This window comes from Canis aureus, chromosome 25 (genome assembly GCF_053574225.1).
Source record: "Canis aureus isolate CA01 chromosome 25, VMU_Caureus_v.1.0, whole genome shotgun sequence".
Taxonomy (NCBI): domain Eukaryota; kingdom Metazoa; phylum Chordata; class Mammalia; order Carnivora; family Canidae; genus Canis; species Canis aureus.
The window spans coordinates 46,375,778-46,396,681 of NC_135635.1; the positions used below are offsets into that span (position 1 = coordinate 46,375,778).

The following is a 20,904-nucleotide window of genomic DNA, read 5'->3' on the forward strand; positions in this document are numbered from 1 at the left end:
CAGGGGGAGGAGCAGACTCCTTGCTGAGCAGGAAGCCCCACCTGGGGCTGGATCCCAGGACCCTGAGATCATGACCAGAGATGAAGGCAGATGCTTAACTGACTGAGCCACCCAGGCGCCACCCCCCCGCCCCCCATTTAGGTTTTGGTGACTTTTATAAGATAAAAGATATAAAAGTTTTATAAGATAAAAGCTGATAATTTCGAAAGTTCTTCTTTTCTTTTCTTTTTTTTTTTTTAAGATTTTATATATTTTCATGAGCCACACAGAGAGAGAGAGAGAGAGACATAGGCAGAGGGAGAAGCAGACTCCCTTCTGGGAGCCCGATGCAGGACTCGATCCCAGGACCCTGGCATCATAACCTGAGCCAAAGGCAGATGCTCAACTACTGAACCACCCAGGTGTCCCTGAAAGTTCTTATTTTCAAATAGATAGTAAAAGCACATGATACAAAATGCAGTAAGTCCAAAAAAGTATACATTAAAAATTTTTTCCCACCCAGTTGCCAATTACTTTGTTCTCTTCTTAGGCTACCACTATTACCAGTTTCTTGTATATTTTTCCAGAGATACTATATGAGTATACAAATGTGTGTGTGTATGTGTATGTGTATTTTAAACACAAATACTACCATTATTATATACACTGTCCTGTCACTTTCCTCACTGAAAATATGTCTTGGTGATTGGGCAGTAAACAATCTAATTCTTTTTAACAACTACATGATATGTTGCCAAAATTTGTTTAACCAGTCCCTGATGAGTTGTTTCTAGTCTTTCCCTATTATAAATAACATTTCAAAAAAAAAAAAAAACCTTCAGTGAATTTTCTATACATGTTTCATATACACAAGCCAATTATTTTCATAAAATAATTATTTCTCCCACCCTATGATATAAAATCTACATATATTATTCACAGACATTATAGTTAAGGGTCAGTATTTTATTCCTTTATTATAATAAAAATGAGATTCCATAATGTTGCATCCAAGTCATAATTTTCTAGTAGTTGAACACATAAAATGAATGATAAGAATTGCAGTTTGTTTTTTACTCTCTCATCTTTGCATTGAAGATTTTGGTGCCTCTGGTTTTGCTACAACAAATGCTTTTGGAGTTGACAAGACGTGGTCAAGAGCCTCTGAGTGCATTGCTACAGTTTGGTGTAACATATCTGGAGGACTATGCAGCAGAGTACATCATTCAACAAGGTGGCTGGGTATGAGCTGTTATGTATATTTTTTTTTCTTTAAAAAAAGGTTAAGCTTCTCATTGTGGTTGTTTTTAGCAACATAGGTTTAATATGAATATTATTTAATATTATCTAACATTGATTGCATCATCAGTGGCAAGACTATTCATATGGTTTCACTATTAAGATTTTACTTACAGCAAATTGATAGGTGTTTTTAAATAGTTCTTTTACTTAGTTCTAATTATGAAATATTTTGTACTAACAAAAAATATTTAAATAATTAAAGGATAAGGAATAATAAAATGAATGCCTATATATTTGCCATTCCAGTTGAAGGAAAGAACAGAGCCAATACTTTTGAATCTTTTCATATGCCCTTCCTACATTTCAGCATGGTCTTACATACTTCACAAGTATAACTCCTGTTTTGGGTTTTGGTTTTTTATTATAGTTTAATCATACATATATATGTATCTCAAGACAATACATTATTTTATATGTTCTGAGCTCTATGTGAATAATATACGGTGTGTATTCTTCTAAACTTTTTTTTTTTTTTTTCACTCAATGTTGTTTATTCTTGAGACTCTCCTTGGTCATTGTTTCTCAAAAATTTTTTTTATATCACTCCCTTAGGAATCCTGTTTATTTATTTTTTAGGATCCTTTTTAGACATTTTTATCCTAATCATCTCCTTCCTCCCCCATGAAATTTTAATACTGCAGATAGAAGTCTATTTATGTACATACTGGTGCTGTTTGAAGGGTGGGCCACAAGTGATTGTAAGATTTCCCCCATCTCACCAAACTATTTTCCCTCTCAAAATGATCGGCATTGAGAATACATGATCTGGGTTGATATATTGGTTGGTGTTTGGTATTCAATTGTGTAGATATGTAACAACTTATTTCTCTATAATCATATCAGTAGACATTTTCACCTTTTTGCTCTTATAGACATTGCTGTTCTCTGGTGATATACTTGGGAGTAGAACTTCTGAGTCCAAGGGTATAGATGTGTTCAGTTCACAAGATAATGCCAAGGTGTTTTCCAAAGTGGTCTTCCAACTTATACTCTGTCAGCAGTATATAAAAATATAAAAATTTTGGGGGGTGCCTGGGTGGCTCAGTCCATTAAATGTCTGCCTTCAGCTCAGGTTATGGTCCTAGGGTCCTAGGATCGAGCCCTGCATCAAGCTCCCTGCTCAGCGGGAGCCTGTTTTTCCCTCTACCTCTGCTTATGCGCTCTCTCTCTCACTCGCTCTGTCTCTCAAATAAATAAAATATTTAAAAATAAATAAATAAAAATAAAAATTTTTGTTGTTCTTCATCTTCCCTAATACTTAATATTGTCAGACTTCTTAACTTTTAAAATCATTTATGAAAATAAGATTACTTTTTTTAAAGATTTTATTTATTTATTCATGAGAGACACAGAGAGAGGCAGAGACACAGGCAGAGGGAGAAGCAGGCTCCATGCAGGGAGCCCGATGTGGGACTCAGTCCCGGGTCTCCAGGGTCACACCCTGGGCCAAAGACAGGTACTAAACCACTGAGCCACCCAGGGATCCCAAAATAAGATTACTTTGTAATAGGCTTAGATTTATAAAAATGTTTTAAAGTTATAATGATTTTTATCACTTAGCCCCAACAGTTACTGACTCATTGCCAGTTATGCTTTATTCACACCCTAGTAATGTCTCTTTTTAATATTATTTTGAAGCAAAATTCAGGTATCATACAATTTTATGTATAAAAATTTGAGTATAGGGATCCCTGGGTGGCGCAGTGGTTTAGCGCCTGCCTTTGGCCCAGGGCGCGATCCTGGAGACCCGTGATCGAATCCCACATCAGGCTCCCGGTGCATGGAGCCTGCTTCTCCCTCTGCCTGTGTCTCTGCCTCTCTCTCTCTCTCTCTGTGACTATCATAAATAAATAAAAATTAAAAAAAAATTAAAAAAAAAAATTTGAGTATAGGGGTGCCCAGGTGGCTCAGTTAGTTGGGGATCTGCCCTCAGCTCGGGTCATGATCCCCGGGTCCTGAGATCGAGCCCCTCATTGGGCTCCATGCTCAGCAGAGTCTCCTTCTCCCTTTCCCTCTGCCCCACCCTGCTCGTGCTCTCTCTCGCTATTTATTTATTTATTTTCTTTATTTTTTTAAGATTTTATTTATTTATTCATGAGAGACAGAAAGAGAGGCAGAGAGAGAGGCAGAGGTATAGGCAGAGGGAGAAGAAGGCTCCATGCAGGGAGACCAATGGGGGACTAGATCCCAGGATCACACCCTGAGCCGAAGGCAGACACTCAACTGCTGAGCCACCCAGGCGTCCCTCTCGCTATTTCTCTCTCTCTCTCTCTCAAATACATAAATAAAATATTTAAAAAATATTTCAGTAGGTAGGGAAGGTAAATGGAGGGATGAGCAAAATAGGTAAAGAAGATTAAGAATAAATTTATGAACACTGAGTACCATATAAAATTGAGTCGCTATATTGTACACCTTAAACTAATGTAACATTATACTGGAATTAAACCTAATAGAACATTTAGTATACTGGAATTAAAAAAAAAAAATTCAGGGCAGCCCTGGTGGCCCAGCGGTTTAGCGCCGCCTGCAGCCCAGGGTGTGGTCCTGGAGACCCGGGATCGAGTCCCACATCAGGCTTGTTGCATGGAGCCTGCTTCTCCCTCTGCCTGTGTCTCTGTCTCTCTCTCTCTCTCTGTGCCTCTATGAATAAATAAATAAAATCTTTAAAAAATAATAATAATAAAAAAAAAAAATTCAGGGGAATCCCTGGGTGGCTCAGTGGTTTAGCACCTGCCTTCAGACCAGAGCGTGATTCTGGAGTCCCAGGATCAAGTCCCATGTCGGGCTCCCTGCATGGAGCCTGCTTCTCCCTCTGCCTGTGTCTCTGCCTCTCTCTCTCTCTGTGTCTCTCATGAATAAATAAATAAAAATCTTTAAAAAATAAAAAATAAAATAAAATAAAAATCCAGGAGTGTCTGAGTGGCTCAGTTGCTTGAGCATCTGACTCCGTTTTTTTTCTTTCTTTCTTTCTTTCTTTCTTTCTTTCTTTCTTTCTTTCTTTCTTTCTTTCTTTCTTTCTTTCTTTTTTTTTTGAGCATCTGACTCTTGATCTTGGCCTGGGTGTTGTTGATCTCAGGGTTAGGGGTCCAGGCCCCTCATCAGCCTCTACACTGGGCATGGAGCCTACTTAAAAGTAAAAAAAAATTTTTTTTTCAGTATGTATCACTAAAAAATAAAGGTTTTCTTTATTTTTATTTTTATTTTTTTAATTCTTATTTTTAATTTTTTTTAAGATTTTATTTATTTATTCATGAGAATATACAGAAAGGAGAGAGAGAGGCAGAGACACAGGCAGAGGGAGATGCAGGCTCCATGCAGGGAGCCCAATGCGGGACTCTATCCTGGGTCTCCAGGATCATGCTCTGGGCCGAAGGTGGCGCTAAACTGCTGAGCCACCCAGGCTGCCCGGTTTTCTTTATTTTTAATCACACTACCATTATTACATCAAAAAAATTAAAAATGATTTCATATCCTTAGATATCCTGTTAGCATTCAGATTTCTAAGTGTCTCAAAAATATCCTCTCTTAAAAAAAAAATCCTCTCTTTTGGATATGAAGGTGATCTGGCTATGACAGCTGTCACCCCACTGATTGCCAGGTTTGATTTGACTGATCTGGCTGGCCTAGCAGGTATCCTTTCTCCTTCAGCACTCCATGTGCATTCTTCTTGAGGACAACTTTGGTCAAAGAGGACAACCTTCCCTGATAGAGGAGGACTGTTCTTCCATCAAAGGTATAGGAGTAGTTTTACTTCCCTGCTACAACCTCAAAACAGGCTCTATTGGTCCATTTATAGAAGAACATAGGGTAGTCAAGCTTCTAAGAATCCAGACAGATCCAGATGAGGTGCTGCATGTGGCAATCTGCCTTTATTTCTTCTTTTTCTTTCTTTTTTTTTTTTAAATATTTATTTATTTATTTATTTATTTATTTATTTATTTATTTATTTATTTATTTATTTATTTATTTATGAGACAGAGCATGAGCTGAGGGGAAGGGCAGAGGGAGAAACAGACTCCACTGAGCAGAGAGCCTGACTCAGGGCTCGATCCCAGGACTACCTGAGCCAAAGGCAGATGCTTAACCAACCCAGGTGCTCCCAGACTGCCTTTCTTTAAAAACAAACAAAAAACAAACAAACAAAAAAACCTCTCTTTTAATCTTTTTTTTTTCTCTCTCTTTTAATCTTTACAATGTATGAAGTTGTATCTCCCTTTTAACTTTGGTTATTATTTCTTCATTTCTTTCTAGTTTTTGGCTTAAAATAGTTTTTTATAGCCTGGCATATTTGTGTGTTCATGTGTCCTTTGTTTTTGTTTTTGTATTTTTAAGTAAGCTCTAGCCCCAAGGTGGAGCCTGAGCTTATGACCCCAACATCAAGAGTTGTATGCTCTACTGAGTTAGCAAAGTGCTCCTCTTTTCTTTTTTTTTTTAATAACTATAAATTCAAACTTAGGGAAGCTTTCCTTTGTCTTGAAAAACAAAACAGGGGATCCCTGGGTGGCGCAGCGGTTTGGCGCCTGCCTTTGGCCCAGGGCGCAATCCTGGAGACCCGGGATCGAATCCCACATCGGGCTCCCGGTGCATGGAGCCTGCTTCTCCCTCTGCCTGTGTCTCTGCCTCTCTCTCTCTCTCTGTGACTATCATAAATAAATTAAAAAAAAAAAAAAGAAAAACAAAATAACAGAGCCTTTATATCATTTGCTAATCTGATTTCATTTTTTTTAACTTTATTTTATTTATTTATTATCCTTTTTTTTTTTTTAGAGACTGAGAGGGAGAGCGGGTAAGGGGCACGGGGAGAGGGAGAGAGAGAATCCCAAGCAGGCTCTTCTACATCCAGCATAAAGTCCCCATGGGGCTTGAACTGAAATCAAGAGTTGGAGGCTTTTTTTTTTTAAGATTTTATTTATTTATTCATGAGAGACACACAGAAAGAGGCAGAGACATAGGTAGAGGGAGAAGCAGGCTCCCTGGCAGGGAGCCCGAATTGGGACTTGATCCCAGGACCCTAGGATCATGCCCTGAGTCAAAGGCAGATGCTCAACCACTGAGCCACCCAGGCATCCCAAGAGTTGGAGGCTTAACTGAATGAGCCACCCAGGTGCCCCTTGTTCTTTTGTTTATGTTCTTTTTGTTTTTAAGATTTATTTATTTATTAGAGAGAGAGCGAGCATGCACGTGCACGGCAGGAGGGGTAGAGGGAAAGGGAGAGATTCACAAGCTGACTCTGTGCTGAGCTCAGAGTCCGATGCAGGGCTGGATCCCATGATGTGGAGATTATGGCCTGAACTGAAATCAAGAGTCAGATGCCTTACCAACTGAGCCACCCAGATGCTCCCTGATTTTGTTTTAAGAAAGACATGGTATTATATTGCAAAAGTAAGATTTATACCATGAATTATGCAGTTCTAAATCTGGTGGCACTAAAAGTAGACAATAGCATTGTTGCCCAAATTATAATCTGTTGATGGTGTTTGGGGGAAAAGAAACTCCCTTTCTACCTGGTTTCCTTTTTCCTCCTATTCAAGAAACAGAATGGAAACTGAAGTGGAAACCCTAGAGGATGGTTTCAGGCCTGCTGGACCAGTCAGACATGCAGTCTATACTTTCCTTTAAAGCATCAACTTCTTTCTTTTCTTTTCTAACTTCTGACTGAGAGTTATGGTCTGTGCTGCTGTGCATTTCTACATTAAACATATAACCTGCCTATCTTTTTATGGGGAAGGACTGTCACACTAAGGACTTCCCCTTGAACTTCTCTGTCCTGATTCATGTTGTGCATTCAAAAGAATCTCCTCCATGTCTCCACTGTAGATGGAGGGTGATGAAGGTACATGAACCAGCCCCCCATTTTCCTCATTGTCATTTTCATTGCCACTTTTGGTATTCATGGTAGCTCCACCCAAGAATCTTCCTCACCTGCATGGTGCTTTATAACAAGGGAAGAATTAAAAATACAGGGAATGTAATTCATTCCCTTCTTGATTTTCAGTTTTATTATAATATAGTACATCTTAAGTTTGTTGGTTATTATAATTTGTTACAGAGAAAGAATCTGTTTTATTCAACTGAAATGTATGTGCTAAAGAGAAGAACAATGATAGGAATAATTAGCTTGTTAATATTTTTAAGATTCTATTTTATTTTTTTTAAGATTTTATTTATTTATTCATGAGAGACTCGGGGAGGGGGGAGGGGAGCAGAGACACAGGCAGAGGAAGAAGCAGGCTCCATGCAGGGAGCCCAATGTGGGACTTGATCCTGGGTCTCCAGGATCACGCCCTGGGCTGAAGGTGGCGCTAAACCGCTGAGCCACTGAGGCTGCCCAATTTTTAAGATTTTAATGTGTTTTTATTTTATTTTATTTATTTATGATAGGCACACAGTGAGAGAGAGAGAGAGGCAGAGACATAGGCAGAGGGAGAAGCAGGCTCCATGCACCGGAAGCCCTACGTGGGATTCGATCCCGGGTCTCCAGGATCGCACCCTGGGCCAAAGGCAGGCGCTAAACCGCTGCGCCACCCAGGGATACCTTTAATGTGTTTTTAATCTCTAACTTTGAATGCCCAATCTGTATTTCACATTTTTAGGTCTAAGTACACAGTTTTTCATGTGTTTAAAACCAAGAGATTGCTTTTTTGACTAATTGGTGAAAATATATCTTCTGATACAAAGTGTCAACATGAATCATCTTTTTTTTTTTTTTTTAACATGAATCATCTTTAAGGTACTTTGTATTAAACATTGTTGACAGGTCTTAAAATTTGTCTACATGATGTTGCATATCTGTTATATAAAGTCTAAGTATGATTTCCATGGGTAATGTGTTTGTCTTCAGCCACTTGAACACAACGTCAGGATAAAACAAACTGCTCAGCTGTCAAACTGGAACTGGTTTTGAAAACCAAAAGGCAGGAGGAGGTGATGGCAGCTATACTCTGTTGGATGAAGGCTCTGGGCATACAGATGCAGAGAGGAAAATAATATTTTGTTCTCTGAATTATAAAAAGAAATGGCTGGCATAAATGCCTTTTGGATTTCTGCAGATAGTTTTGTTTTTTCTATGATTTATGTTCAGTGATCATTTTTGTCTTAGTATATTTGAGATGATTTTTCCATTGTACTGGATTGAGAAGAGCACTTATTTGAGGCTTATAAGTAATGTGACTGGTGTGAATTTTTTTTAATAGACTGTAGAGCAGTTTTAGGTTCCTAGAAATAACGAAGGAAGATACAGAGATTTCTCATATACTACCTGCCTGCACACATGCATAGCCTTCCCCATTAACAGCATCTCCTACCAGAGTGGTAGGTACATTTGTTACAACTGATGAACTTATGTGGATGCATCATTGTTACCCAAAGACCATGGTTTAAATTACAGTTTACTCTTGGTGTATATTCTGTAATTTGGACAAATTTATGATGACCTATATACACCACTATAGTATTAAACAGAGTAGTTTCACTTTTATAGAAATCTTGTGTTCCACTTATTTGACCCTTCTTCTACCTTACCTCTGACAACCACTGATTTTTTTTACTGTCTCCATCATTTTTCCTTTTCCAGAATGTTATATAGTTGGGACCATGTGATATATAGCCTTTTCAGACTGGCTTCTTTCACTTAATTTCCTCTTTTTATGTCTTGATTTTTTTTTTTTTTTTTATGTCTTGATTTTATGGCTTGTGATAGGTCATCTCTTTTTAGTCCTGGATTTTTAGCACACCTTTGTCTCGATGTATCACCTGTTTATTTACCGATTCACCTGCTGAAGGGAGATCTCATTGCTTCCAAGTTTTGATGATTATAATAAAGCTGATACAATCATCTGTGTGCAGGTTTTTGTGTGGACATGAGCTTTAAACTTCTTTGTATAAATACCAAGGAGTGCAGTCTGGTAAGAGTATGTTTAGTTTTTGTTTTTTGTTTTTTGTTTTTTTTTAAGATTTTATTTATTCATGAGAGACGGAGAGGGGGAGAGAGAGAGAGGGAGAGAGAGAGGCAGAGGCACAGGCAGAGGGAGAAGCAGGCTCCATGCAGGGAGCCCGATGTGGGACTTGATCCCAGGTCTCCAGGATCACGCCCTGGGCCCAAGGCAGGTGCTAAACTGCTGAGCCACCCAGGCGTCCCAGTATGTTTAGTTTTGTAAGAAACTACCAAGCTGTATCATTTTGCATTCTCACTGGCAGTGAATGAGTATTCTTTTTCCTTCATAGCCTCACCAGCATTTGGTGTTGTTGGTGTTAGATTTTGGCCATTTTACTAGATGTGTAGTGGTATCTCATTGTTTTATTTTTTATTTTTTTTATAATAAATTTATTTTTTATTGGTGTTCAATTTGCCAACATACAGAATAACACCCAGTGCTCTTCCCGTCAAGTGTCCCCCTCAGTGCCCGTCACCCATTCACCCCCACCCCACCCTGCCCTCCTCCCCTTCCACCATGCCTAGTTCGTTTCCCAGAGTTAGGAGTCTTTATGTTCTGTTTCCCTTTCTGATATTTCCCACACATTTCTTCTCCCTTCCCTTATATTCCCTTCCACTATTATTTATATTCCCCAAATGAATGAGAACATATAATGTTTGTCCTTCTCCGATTGGCTTATTTCACTCAGCATAATACCCTCCAGTTCCATCCACGTTGAAGCAAATAGTGGGTATTTGTCGTTTCTAATGCCTGAGTAATATTCCATTGTATACATAAACCACATCCTCTTTATCCATTCATCTTTCGATGGACACCGAGGCTCCTTCCACAGTTTGGTTATTGTGGACATTGCTGCTATGAACATCGGGGTGCAGGTGTCCTGGCGTTTCATTGCATCTGTATCTTTGGGGTAAATCCCTAACAGTGCAATTGCTGGGTCGTAGGGCAGGTCTATTTTTAACTCTTTGAGGAACCTCCACACAGTTTTCCAGAGTGGCTGCACCAGTTCACAAGAGTGGCTGCACCACTTCACATCATTGTTTTAATTTGCATTTCTCTGATGTCATATGATGTGGAACTTCTTTTCATATGCTAATTTGTCATTTGTACGTTTTTGTTGTTTTAAAAGATTTTATTTATTCATGAGAGACACAGAGAGAGAGGCAGAGACACAGGCAGAGAGAGAAGCAGGCTCCATGCAGGGAGCCCGATGCGGGACTCGATCCCAGAATCCCAGGATCATGCCCTGAGCCAAAGGCAGAGGCTCCACCACTGAGCCACCCAGGTGTCCCTGTACATCTTTGGTGAGGTATTGGCTAAGGTGTTTGGCCCATTTTTAAAATCAGGTTGATTTCTTATTAAATAGTTCTTTGTATATTTTGGATAATAATCCTTTATCAGGTGTGTCTTTTTTTTTTTTTTTTTTTTTTTAAGATTTTATTTATTTGAGTCAGAGAGAGAGAGAGCAGAGGGGACAAGCAGGGCAGCCCCGGTGGCGCAGCGGTTTAGCGCCGCCTGCAGCCTGGGGCATGATCCTGGAGACCCGGGATCGAGTCCCACATCGGGCTCCCTGCATGGAGCCTGCTTCTCCGTCTGCCTGTGTCTCTGCCTCTCTCTCTCTAGCTGTGTCTCTATGAATAAATAAATAAAAATCTTAAAAAAAAAAAAAAAGAGGGGACAAGCAGAGGGAGAGGGAGAAGCAGGCTCTACACTGAACAGGGGGACCGATGTGAGGCTTGATCCTAGGATCCCGGGATCATAACGTTAGCTGAAGGCAGATGCTTAACCGACTGAGCCACTCCAGGTGCCCCTCAGATGTGTCTTTTGAAATTGTTTTCTCCCAGTCAGTGGCTTACATTCTTTCAACATTGTCATAGACTGACATTTTTAATCTTAATAAAGTCCAGCTTCTGAGTCATTTATTTCATTGACTGTGTCTTAGTGTTGTATCTAAAAAGTCATCACCAAGGCCAAGCTCATCTAGGTTTTCTCCTATATTATTTACTGGGAGTTTTATAGTTTTGTGTTTTACATTAAGATCTGTGATCCAGGGGATCCCTGGGTGGCTTAGCGGTTTAGCGCCTGCCTTTGGCCCAGGGCGCGATCCTGGAGTCCCGGGATCGAGTCCCCCGTCGGGCTCCTGGCATGGAGCCTACTTCTCTCTCCTCCTGTGTCTCTGCCTCTCTCTCTCTCTCTCTCTCTCTCTCTGTCTCTCTCTCTCTATGTCTATCATAAATAAATAAATAAATCTTTAAAAAAAAAAAAATCTGTGATCCAGGGCAGCCCGGCTGGCCCAGCGGTTTAGCGCTGCCTTCAGCCCAGGGCCTGATCCTGGAGACCTGGGATCGAGTCCCACATCGGGCTTCCTGTGTGGAGCCTGCTTCTCCCTCTGCCTGTGTCTCTGCCTCTCTCTCTCTCTCTCTCTGTTTCTCATGAATAAATAAAATCTTTTAAAAAAAAATCTGAAAAAAAAATATGTGATCCATTTTAGGTTAATTTATGTAAAGGGTATAAGGTCTGTGTCTAGATTAGTTTTTGTGCATTGTCCTAGCACCATTGTTTGAAAAAACTTTTTTGTCCATTGTTTGCCTTTGCTCCATTCTCAAGAATCAGTTGACTGTGTTTAAGTGGGTCTGTTTCTGGGCTCTCTATTCTGTTCCACTGATCTATTTGTCTGTTCTTTCACCAATACCATGCTGTCTTGATTACTCTAGCTTTATATAAGTCTTGAAGTTAGATGGTGTCAGTGCTCCAACTCTGTTCTTCATATTGTGTTGGTTATTCCTGGTCTTTTGCTTCTCCATATAAACTTTATTTATTTATTTTAAAAAATATTTTATTTATTTATTCATGAGAGACATAGAGGCAGAGACATAGGCAGAGGGAGGAGAAGCAGGCTCCATTCCAGACTCCAACGTGGGGCTCAATCCTGGAACCTTGGGAGCATGTCCTGAGCTGAAGGCAGATGCTCAACTGCTGAGCCATCCAGGAGTCCCTCCATATAAACTTTAGAATCAGTTTATCAATATATGCTGAGAGTTTAATTGGGATTGCATTGAATCATAGATGAAGTTGGGAAGAACTGACATCTTAACCATATTGAGTCTTTATATCCATGACATGGAATATCTCTATTTAGTTTTTTATTTCTTTTATTGGAGTTTTATAGTTTCTCTCATGTAAATCTTGTACCCATTTTGTTATATTTAATTTCAAGTTCCACTTGTTCATTGCTAATATATAAGAAAGCGATTGACTTTTGTATATTAACCTTGTATTCTGCAATCTTGCTATCATTGCTTATTAGTTTTAGGTTATTTTTGTGGATTCTTTTGGGTTTTCATTACATAGATGATTGTGTCATTTGTGAACAAGACCATTTTATTTCTTCTGTAAAATAACAGAAATTCAAAGATTAAATTAAATTTAATGATCTAATTGGCTTTATTCAGTGATTCATGAATCATGCAGCATCCCATCTAGCAAATAGAAAGGAGCTCCAAAGAGCTGCAGAAAAAGAAAAGTTTTTAAAGATAGAAAGGAGGTGGGACAAGGAAATCATAAACAAAAGAAAGGATTATTTCAGGCTAGGTCACCTTTTTTTAGGGCAATGAAAGGAACCTTACCAGTACTGACTAGGAAATTCCAGACTGACTGGTTAAGATCACATTCCTTCCTTTTTTTTTTTTTTTTAATTTTTTTTTATTTATTATTTATGATAGTCACAGAGAGAGAGAGGCAGAGACACAGGCAGAGGGAGAAGCAGGCTCCATGCACCGGGAGCCCGACGTGGGATTCGATCCTGGATCTCCAGGATCGTGCCCTGGGCCAAAGGCAGGCGCCAAACCACTGCGCCACCCAGGGATCCCGATCACATTCCTTCCTAAAGGAGGTTGAAATTGCAGTTAGGTTAAGTATTAAGTCTTGGTTGGTGACATGAGTTTAGCTCAGGTGAATCTGTTTGGGACCTGTTGTCTTTTTTTTTTTTTTTTTTTAAACAACTCCTTCCCAGTCTGTATACATTTTATTTCCTTGTCTTACTGCATTAGCTAGGACTTCCAGTACAATGTTGAAAAGCAGGGACGCCTGAGTGGCTCAGCAGTTGAGCATCTGCCTTTGACTCAGGGCATGATCCTGGAGTCCCGAAATGGAGTCCTATATTGGACTCCCTGCCTGGAGCCTGTTTCTCCCTCTGCCTGTGTCTCTGCCTCTCTCTCTCTCTCTGTGTATCTCATGAATAAATAAATAAAATATTTAAAAAAAAAAACAAATGAAAGAGATTATAGAGAATTACTACAATTTCTTTCTTAAATGTTTGGTGTAATTCACCTGTGAACCTGTCTTGAACCTGGTGTTTTCTGTACTTTCTGTTTTTTGTTTCTTTGTTTTTCTGTGGGGCTTGAACTCATGACCCTGACTGAGATCAAGAGTTGAGCTGAGATCAAGAGTCAGATACTGAGCCACCCAGGCATTTCTGTGCTTTCTATTTTAGAAGGTTATTGATTATTGATTCAATTTCTTTAATAGATATAGGCTTATTCAGTTTGTTTTTTCTTGTCTGAGTTTTGGTAGATTATGTTTTTATAGAATGGATCCATCTCATCTAGGTTTTCAAATTTGTGATTATGGAGTACGATATTCCTTTATTATTCTTTTAAAGTCCATGGGATCTATAGTGGTGTCCCATCTTTCATTTTTGATGTTAATAATTTGTGTTTTCTCTTTTTTCCTATTGAATTTATTGATCTTCTTAAAAAATCAGCTTTTGGGTTTATTGATTTTCTCTGTTGATTTCCTATATTCAATTTCATTGATTTCTGTTATTTTTCTTTTCTTCTGTTTACTTTGGATTCAATTGCCTCTTCCTTTTCGAGTTTCCTAAGTTGGAAGTTTAGATGATTGATTTTAGGTCTTTTTGGGGCACCCCAGATGGCTCACCGGTGTAGTGCCACCTTCAGCCTGGGGTGTGATCCTGGAGACCCAGGATCGAGTCCCACATCGGGCTCCCTGCATAAAATCTTTATTTTATTTATTCATGAGAAACACAGAGAGGAGAGAGGAGAGAGAGACAGGCAGAGACACAGGCAGAGGGAGAAGCAGGCTCCATGCAGGGAGCCTGATGTGGGACTCGATCCTGGGTCTCCAGGATCACACCCCGGGCTGAAGGCAGAGCTAAACCACTGAGCCACCCAGGCTGCCCAATAAAATCTTAAAAAAAAAAAAAATCTTTCTTTTCTACTATATGCATTTAATACTTAATGCTATAAATTTCCCTCTAAGCATTGCTTTTACTGCCTGATACAAAGTTTAGTAAGTTGTGTTTTCTTTTTTTTTTTTTTAAAGATTTTATTTATTTATTGATGAGACACACACACACACACACACACACACACACACACAGAAACAGAGATGCAGGCAGAGGGAGAAGCAGGCTCCATCCAGGGAGCCTGACGTGGGACTTGATCCCGGGTCCCCAGGATCACACCCTGGGCTGAAGGTGGCGCTAAACCGCTGAGCCACCTGGGCTGCCTGTAAGTTATGTTTTCATTTTCATTTAGTTCAAAATATTCTAAAATTTCTCTTGAGATTTATTCTCTGACCCAGATATTATTCAGACTATTTAATTTAATAACCAAGTATTTTGGAATTTCCCAACTATCTTCATTGCTGATTTTTAGTTGTATCCCATTGTGGTCTGAGCATAGACATTGTATGATTTCTATTCTTTTAAATTCATAAAGGTGTGTTTCATGTCCCAGAATGTGGTCTCGGTGAGTATTCCATGTGAGCTTGGGAGGAATGTGTATTCTGCTATTATTGGATGAGGTAGTTTATAGATGCCCGTTGTATCCAATTAATTGCTGGTATTGTTGAATTTAACTATGTCATTAGTGACTTTCTGCCTGTTGGATCCATTTCTAATGGAAGAGTGTTGAAGTCTCTAGTTATAATAGTGGATTCATTCATTTCTCCTTGCATTTCTATCAGTTTTTGTCTCCTATAATTTAACACTCTGTTGTTAGTTGTATGCACATTAAAGATTATTATGTCTTTTTGGATGTTTAACCCCTTTATCATTATGGAATGTGCCTCTTTGTTCCTAATAACTTTTCTTACTCTGAAGTCTGCTCGGTTTAAATTAATAGATAGAGGTAGTCTCACTTTTTTTTTTTTTTTTAAGATTTTATTTTTTAAGTAATCTCTCCACCCAATGTGGGGCTCAAGCTTAAAACCCTGAAATCAAGAGTTGCATACTCTACCTACTGAGCCAGCTAGGCACCCCTTTATATTTAGAGTTTCTTATAGACAACACTTGTTGGGTCTTGTTTTTTCATCCAATCTGACAAGTTCTGTCTTTTAATTGGTACATTTAGATTATTGATGGTCAAAGTGATTATTGATAATTGGATTAATATCTGTCATATTCGTTAAAAGTGTTTTCCACTTGTTGCCCTTATTCTTTATTCCTATTTTGTCTTCCACTCTTTTTCTGCCTTTTGTGGTTTTAATTAAGCATGTGATATGATTCCATATTCTTTCCTTTCTTAACATATCCATTACATTTCTCTTTTTACTTTTTTTAGTGCTTGCCCCAGAGTTTGCAATATACATTTACAACTAATCCAAGTTCACTTTCAAATAACACTGTGCTGCTTCATGAGTAATGTGAGTACCTTATCATAACAAAATAATCTTAATTCCTCTCTCTCATCTCTGTGTCAATGCTGTCACTTATTTCACTTATATAAGCATGCGTATGTATGTATATATATGTACGTGCATATATATGCTATATATGTAAGCATACATAATTGAGTTGCTATTATCTTTTTGAACAACCTATTATGAGGTATATCAATTAAGAATAAGAAAAATAAACATTTTTATTTTACTTTCACTTATCCCTCTGATGCTCTTCCTTTCTTAATGGAGATCCAAGTTTCTGACATATTGTTTTCCTTCTCTAGTGAGACTCTGAGACTCTTTTAACATTGCTTGCAAGGCAAGTCTACTAATAACACATTTCCTCAGTTTTTGCTTGTCTGAGATTTTTGCTTGTCCTTCATTTTTGAGGGATAATTTCACATGCACAGAAGTCTAAATTGGTGGGGATTTTTTTTCTCAACACTTTAAATATTTTAGTTCACTCTGTTCTTGCTTGCATGGTTTCTGAGGAAAAGTTCAATATAATTCTTATATTTGTTCTTTTATTGGTAAGATGCTTTTAACTCTGGCTTAAGATTTTTTTTATCTCTGACTTTTTTGTAGTTTGAAAATGATATGCCTAGGTATAGGTTTTTTGTTTGTTTGTTTGTTTTTTTCACATTTATTCTACTTGATGTTCTCTGAGCTTCCTGAAACTGTGTTTGGTGTCTCACATTAATTTGAGGAAGCTCTTGGTCATTTTTTTTTTAAGATTTTATTTATTTATTCATGAGAGACAGAGAGAGAGAGAGACAGACAGACAGAGGGAGAAGCAGGCTCCATGCAGGGAGCTCAATGCGGTAGTCGATCCCAGGACCCAGGATCACAACCTGAGCTGAAGGCAAATGCTCAACCACTGAGCCACCCAGGTGCCCTCCTCTCATTCATTATTCTTTTAAATATTTCTCCTGTTCCTTTCTTTCTTTTCCTTTCTGTATTCCAATTACGTGTATGTTACACTTTCTGTAGTTGTTCTGCAGTCCTTGGATAGCCTGTTCTTTTTTTCCTGTTTTTGTTGTCTTTACTTTTCAGTTTTGGATGCTTCTTTTATAATTTTTTAAAATTTTTATTTATTTATTCGTGAGAGACACATAGAGAGAGAGAGAGGCAGAGACACAGGCAGAGGGAGAAGCAGGCTCCATGCAGGAAGCCCGACGTTGGACTCGATCCCTGGTCTCCAGGATCACGCCCTGGGCTGAAGGTGGCACTAAATCGCTGAGCCACCGGGCTGCCCAGTTTTGGATGTTTCTATTGAGATCTACTCAAGCTCAGAGATTCTTCCCTTATCCATATCTAGTCTAATAATAAGTCCATCATAGGTATTCTTCATTTCTGTTATAGATCTTTTTGATCTCATGGTTCTTTCTTAGTATTTGTATCTCTCTACTTACGTTGCCCATCTATTCCAGCATGCTCTCTACTTTACCCATAGGAGTCCTTAGCTTATTCATCATAATTGCTTTAAATTCTTTGTGTGGGGATCCCTGGGTGGCGCAGCGGTTTAGCGCCTGCCTTTGGCCCGGGGCGCGATCCTGGAGACCCGGGATCGAATCCCATGTCGGGCTCCCTGCATGGAGCCTGCTTCTCCCTCTGCCTGTGTCTCTGCCTCTCTCTCTCTCTCTCTCTCTCTGTGACTATCATGAATAAATAAATAAAAAAAATATTTAAAAAAAATTAAAAAAAAAAATTCTTTGTGTGATAGGGACGCCTGGGTGGCTCAGCAGTTGAGCATCTGCCTTTGGCTCTGGGCGTGATCCTGGGGTCCTGGGATCGAGTCCCATATCAGGCTCCCTTCTGGAAGCCTGCTTCTTCCCCAGCCTATGTCTCTGCCTCTCTCTGTGTGTCTCTCATGAATAAATGAATAAAATCTTAAAAAAAAGATTATTGGTGTGATAATTTCAACATCTTCAATGTCTGGTTCTGATGCTTTTGCTCCGTCTCTTCAAACTGTGTTTTTTGCCTTTAGACATGCCTTGTAATTTCTTCTTGATAGCTGGACATGGTGTACTGGGTAAAAGGAGCTGCTATAAGGAAGCCATGTTGGGAGGGGATGTGCCCCGGTGGCTCAGTCAATTAAGTATCTGCCTTTGGCTCAGGTCATGATGCCAGGATCCTGGGATCGAGCCCTGTGTTGGGTTCCATGCTCAGCGAGGAGCCTGCTTCTCCCTCTGCTGCTTCCCCTGCTTGTGTTCTCTCTCTTGCAAATGAATAAAATAAAATCTTTTAAAAGAAGAAGAAGCCTTGGGGGAAAGAGGAAAATTGTATAGCCCTATGATTAGGTCACTCTTTTTACGGAGCCTATGGCCTCTGCACTGTGAACTTCATACGTGTTTCTCAGTTTTTCCTTCTCCTGTTAGGTGGAGTGAGATGGCTAGTGTAAGCTGAGCTGGGTATTTCTCAACCCCTGTGTTGGTTAGGCTCTGATTAGTTTCTCTGGAGGGCAGTCCTTGTTAAGAAAAACAGTGAGTGCCCTGATGTATTTCAGAATGGTTTATTTTCCTCGCCTTTCCAGAAGCACGAGGGGCTTTTCCTCTGGTATTTTTTGAGAGCCCTGGGTTGAGCTCCTGGAGGTAAATCTCACAAAATTATAGGGGTCTTTCTATGATGGGGTATCCTAGAGTTAAAAACTCCATATTGGCCATACTGAGCCTGCATAGTTCATCACTTGGGTTTAGGTCTCCCTCCCTCAGTGCTCGTCCCCACACTGGTAAGCTGTGACTCCCCATGTCTGCCTGTCTGTCTCTCAGTCCTGAGGGCAGCAGTTTGCCCCATGCCATCACCTATCTTACAGATTCTAAAATAGTTGTGGATTTTTCAGTTAGTTCAGTTTCTTACTTGTTAGGGTGAAGTGGCGACTTCAAGTGGAATCATGTGGAATCAGAACCAGAAGTCCCTCCGAAGTTTTCTCTCTCGGTTTTGTCCTTACCAAACTCCAGCGATCCATCACTTCCAGTTCTCCTACCTGAGCGCTGATTCCTGGGTGGTTGCCTCTTTTGATTTTGTATTCTAGTAAAGTTGTAATCCTCTGTATTGCCTGTCGGTCAGTCTGGTCCTGGGGGCCGCAGTTTGCCAATGACCTCACTTCTCTTACGATCTAAGAGAAGTTACTGATTTCTGTTTGTGCAGCTTTACTCGTGGTTGTTAGGGTGCAGTGGCAACTTGGAGGCTTCTTACATGCTTCCCAAACCACAAGTTAAAATGACCTCAAGCTGACACTTGACAAGGATTTATCTCATTTCGTTTTTAGTTACTTTATCCATGGACATGATTCTTCAGACTCATAAGTCCTATGGTTACAATTTTTGTACCTTAGATGTAAAAGATGCTTAGTCGTCTCTAATCATTTCTTATTACTGAGACTCACCATCATGTGAGGGTGAAATACATTTGTATAATTCCTTTGAAATATCTATATGGAATATAGAGGCTGGGGCGCCTGTTCTGTGGAGCAGTGCTCATACACATCACCAACTCCTGTTCTTTCTCTTGGTTTTCCTCGAGGAGGAGAATGGCTTAGAGGTGTTTATTTCTGTCTAAATGTATGGCCTTAGATGAATCATTTTCTTTTTTTTTTTTTTTTTAATTTTTATTTATTTATGATAGTCACAGAGAGAGAGAGAGGCAGAGACATAGGCAGAGGGAGAAGCAGGCTCTATGCACCGGGAGCCCGACGTGGGATTCGATCCCGGGTCTCCAGGATCGCGCCCTGGGCCAAAGGCAGGCGCTAAACTGCTGCGCCACCCAGGGATCCCTGAATCATTTTCTTGAATATTCTTCATATTATTTATAAACTCTAGTTTCTAAGGAAATCATTGAGTGCCCATTTTATAAGGAGTTTGTGAAGATTAATTTCTGTAATGCTGTTTAAGCCCTTCAGAGATTAATTTTTACTGTGCAGTAAACCTTGTTTGATTGCATATGTTATGGTAGGCACCATTCTAGATTTTAAGTATACAAAAGTTGAATAAAATCCAGGCCCTAGGGACGCCTGGGTGGCTCAGCGGTTGAGTGTCTGTCTTCGGCTCAGGGCCTGATCCTGGATTCCCAAGATTGAGTCCCACATCAGGCTCCTTGCATGGAGCCTGCCTCTTCTCCCTCTGCCTATGTTTCTGCCTCTCTCTCTCTGTGTCTCTCATGAATAAATAAATAAAATCTTAAAAAAAAAAGGGATCCCCGGGTGGCCCAGCGGTTTGGCGCCTGCCTTTGGCCCGGGGCGTGATCCTGGAGACCTGGGATCGAATCCCACGTCGGGCTCCCGGTGCATGGAGCCTGCTTCTCCCTCTGCCTGTGTCTCTGCCTCTCTCTCTCTCTCTCTCTCTGTGTGACTATCATAAATAAATAAAAATTAAAAAAAAAAAAATCTTAAAAAAAAAAAAAAAGAAAGATTTTATTTACTTATTCATGAGAGACACAGAAAGAGAGGCAGAGACCCAGGCAGAGGGAGAAGCAGGCTCCATGCAGGGAGCCTGATGTGGGACTCGATCCCAGGACTCCAGGATCACACCCTGAGCCGAAGGCAGACACCCAATCGCTGAGCCACCCAGGCGTCCCAATAAATAAAATATTAAAAAAAAAAAAAAAATCAGGCCCTACTCTTGAGCTCAGAACTGGCTGAGGAGATATAATTATAAACTGTAAATAATCATGTGTAGCATGTTATTGTGCTGTCAAGTAGATATGTTCAAGTGTAGTCAGAAGATGAAAGGAGTGATTATTTGAGGTGCAATTAGAAATAAATTCAATTAGGAACACACATCTTAACTGTAATTAGCAATTAGCTGATTTTCAGAGCTAAAACTGAATTTATTTTTGTTTACGTTGGCATTAGAATTAGAAGATAGGGCTTTTGTTTATTTTCTCTTTTCACCTTATTTTTTACTCTGCCGCAGAGTGGTGAGTTTGCAAGGATTGGAAATCACAAGGGCAATTTGTGGCCTCAGCTCTACCAAATATTAGCTTTGTGTTTGGGGGAGAATTCATT

At 39.6% G+C, this 20,904-nt stretch overlaps 1 protein-coding gene across 15 annotated transcripts in view; it reads left to right on the forward strand.

Moving 5' to 3' along the window:
- The window catches only part of BCL2L13 (BCL2 like 13), an 86,753-nt gene that overhangs the window by 42,076 nt on the left and 23,773 nt on the right, over positions 1-20,904 (forward strand). For 8 of the 15 annotated variants that reach the window (XR_013364532.1, XM_077871731.1, XM_077871735.1 and 5 more), the window contains one exon: positions 1,078-1,221. The exons of 3 other annotated variants lie outside the window; for them this stretch is intronic. Coding sequence is in view for 11 of the 12 variants with exons in the window: in XM_077871731.1 (XP_077727857.1) it covers positions 1,078-1,221 (144 nt within the window). In the remaining variant the exon portion in view is untranslated. Of the gene's footprint in view, positions 1-1,077; positions 1,222-15,802; positions 15,885-20,904 lie in introns of all 15 variants that reach the window. 4 more of the 15 variants (XM_077871732.1, XM_077871733.1, XM_077871726.1 and 1 more) reach the window with 1 other exon arrangement.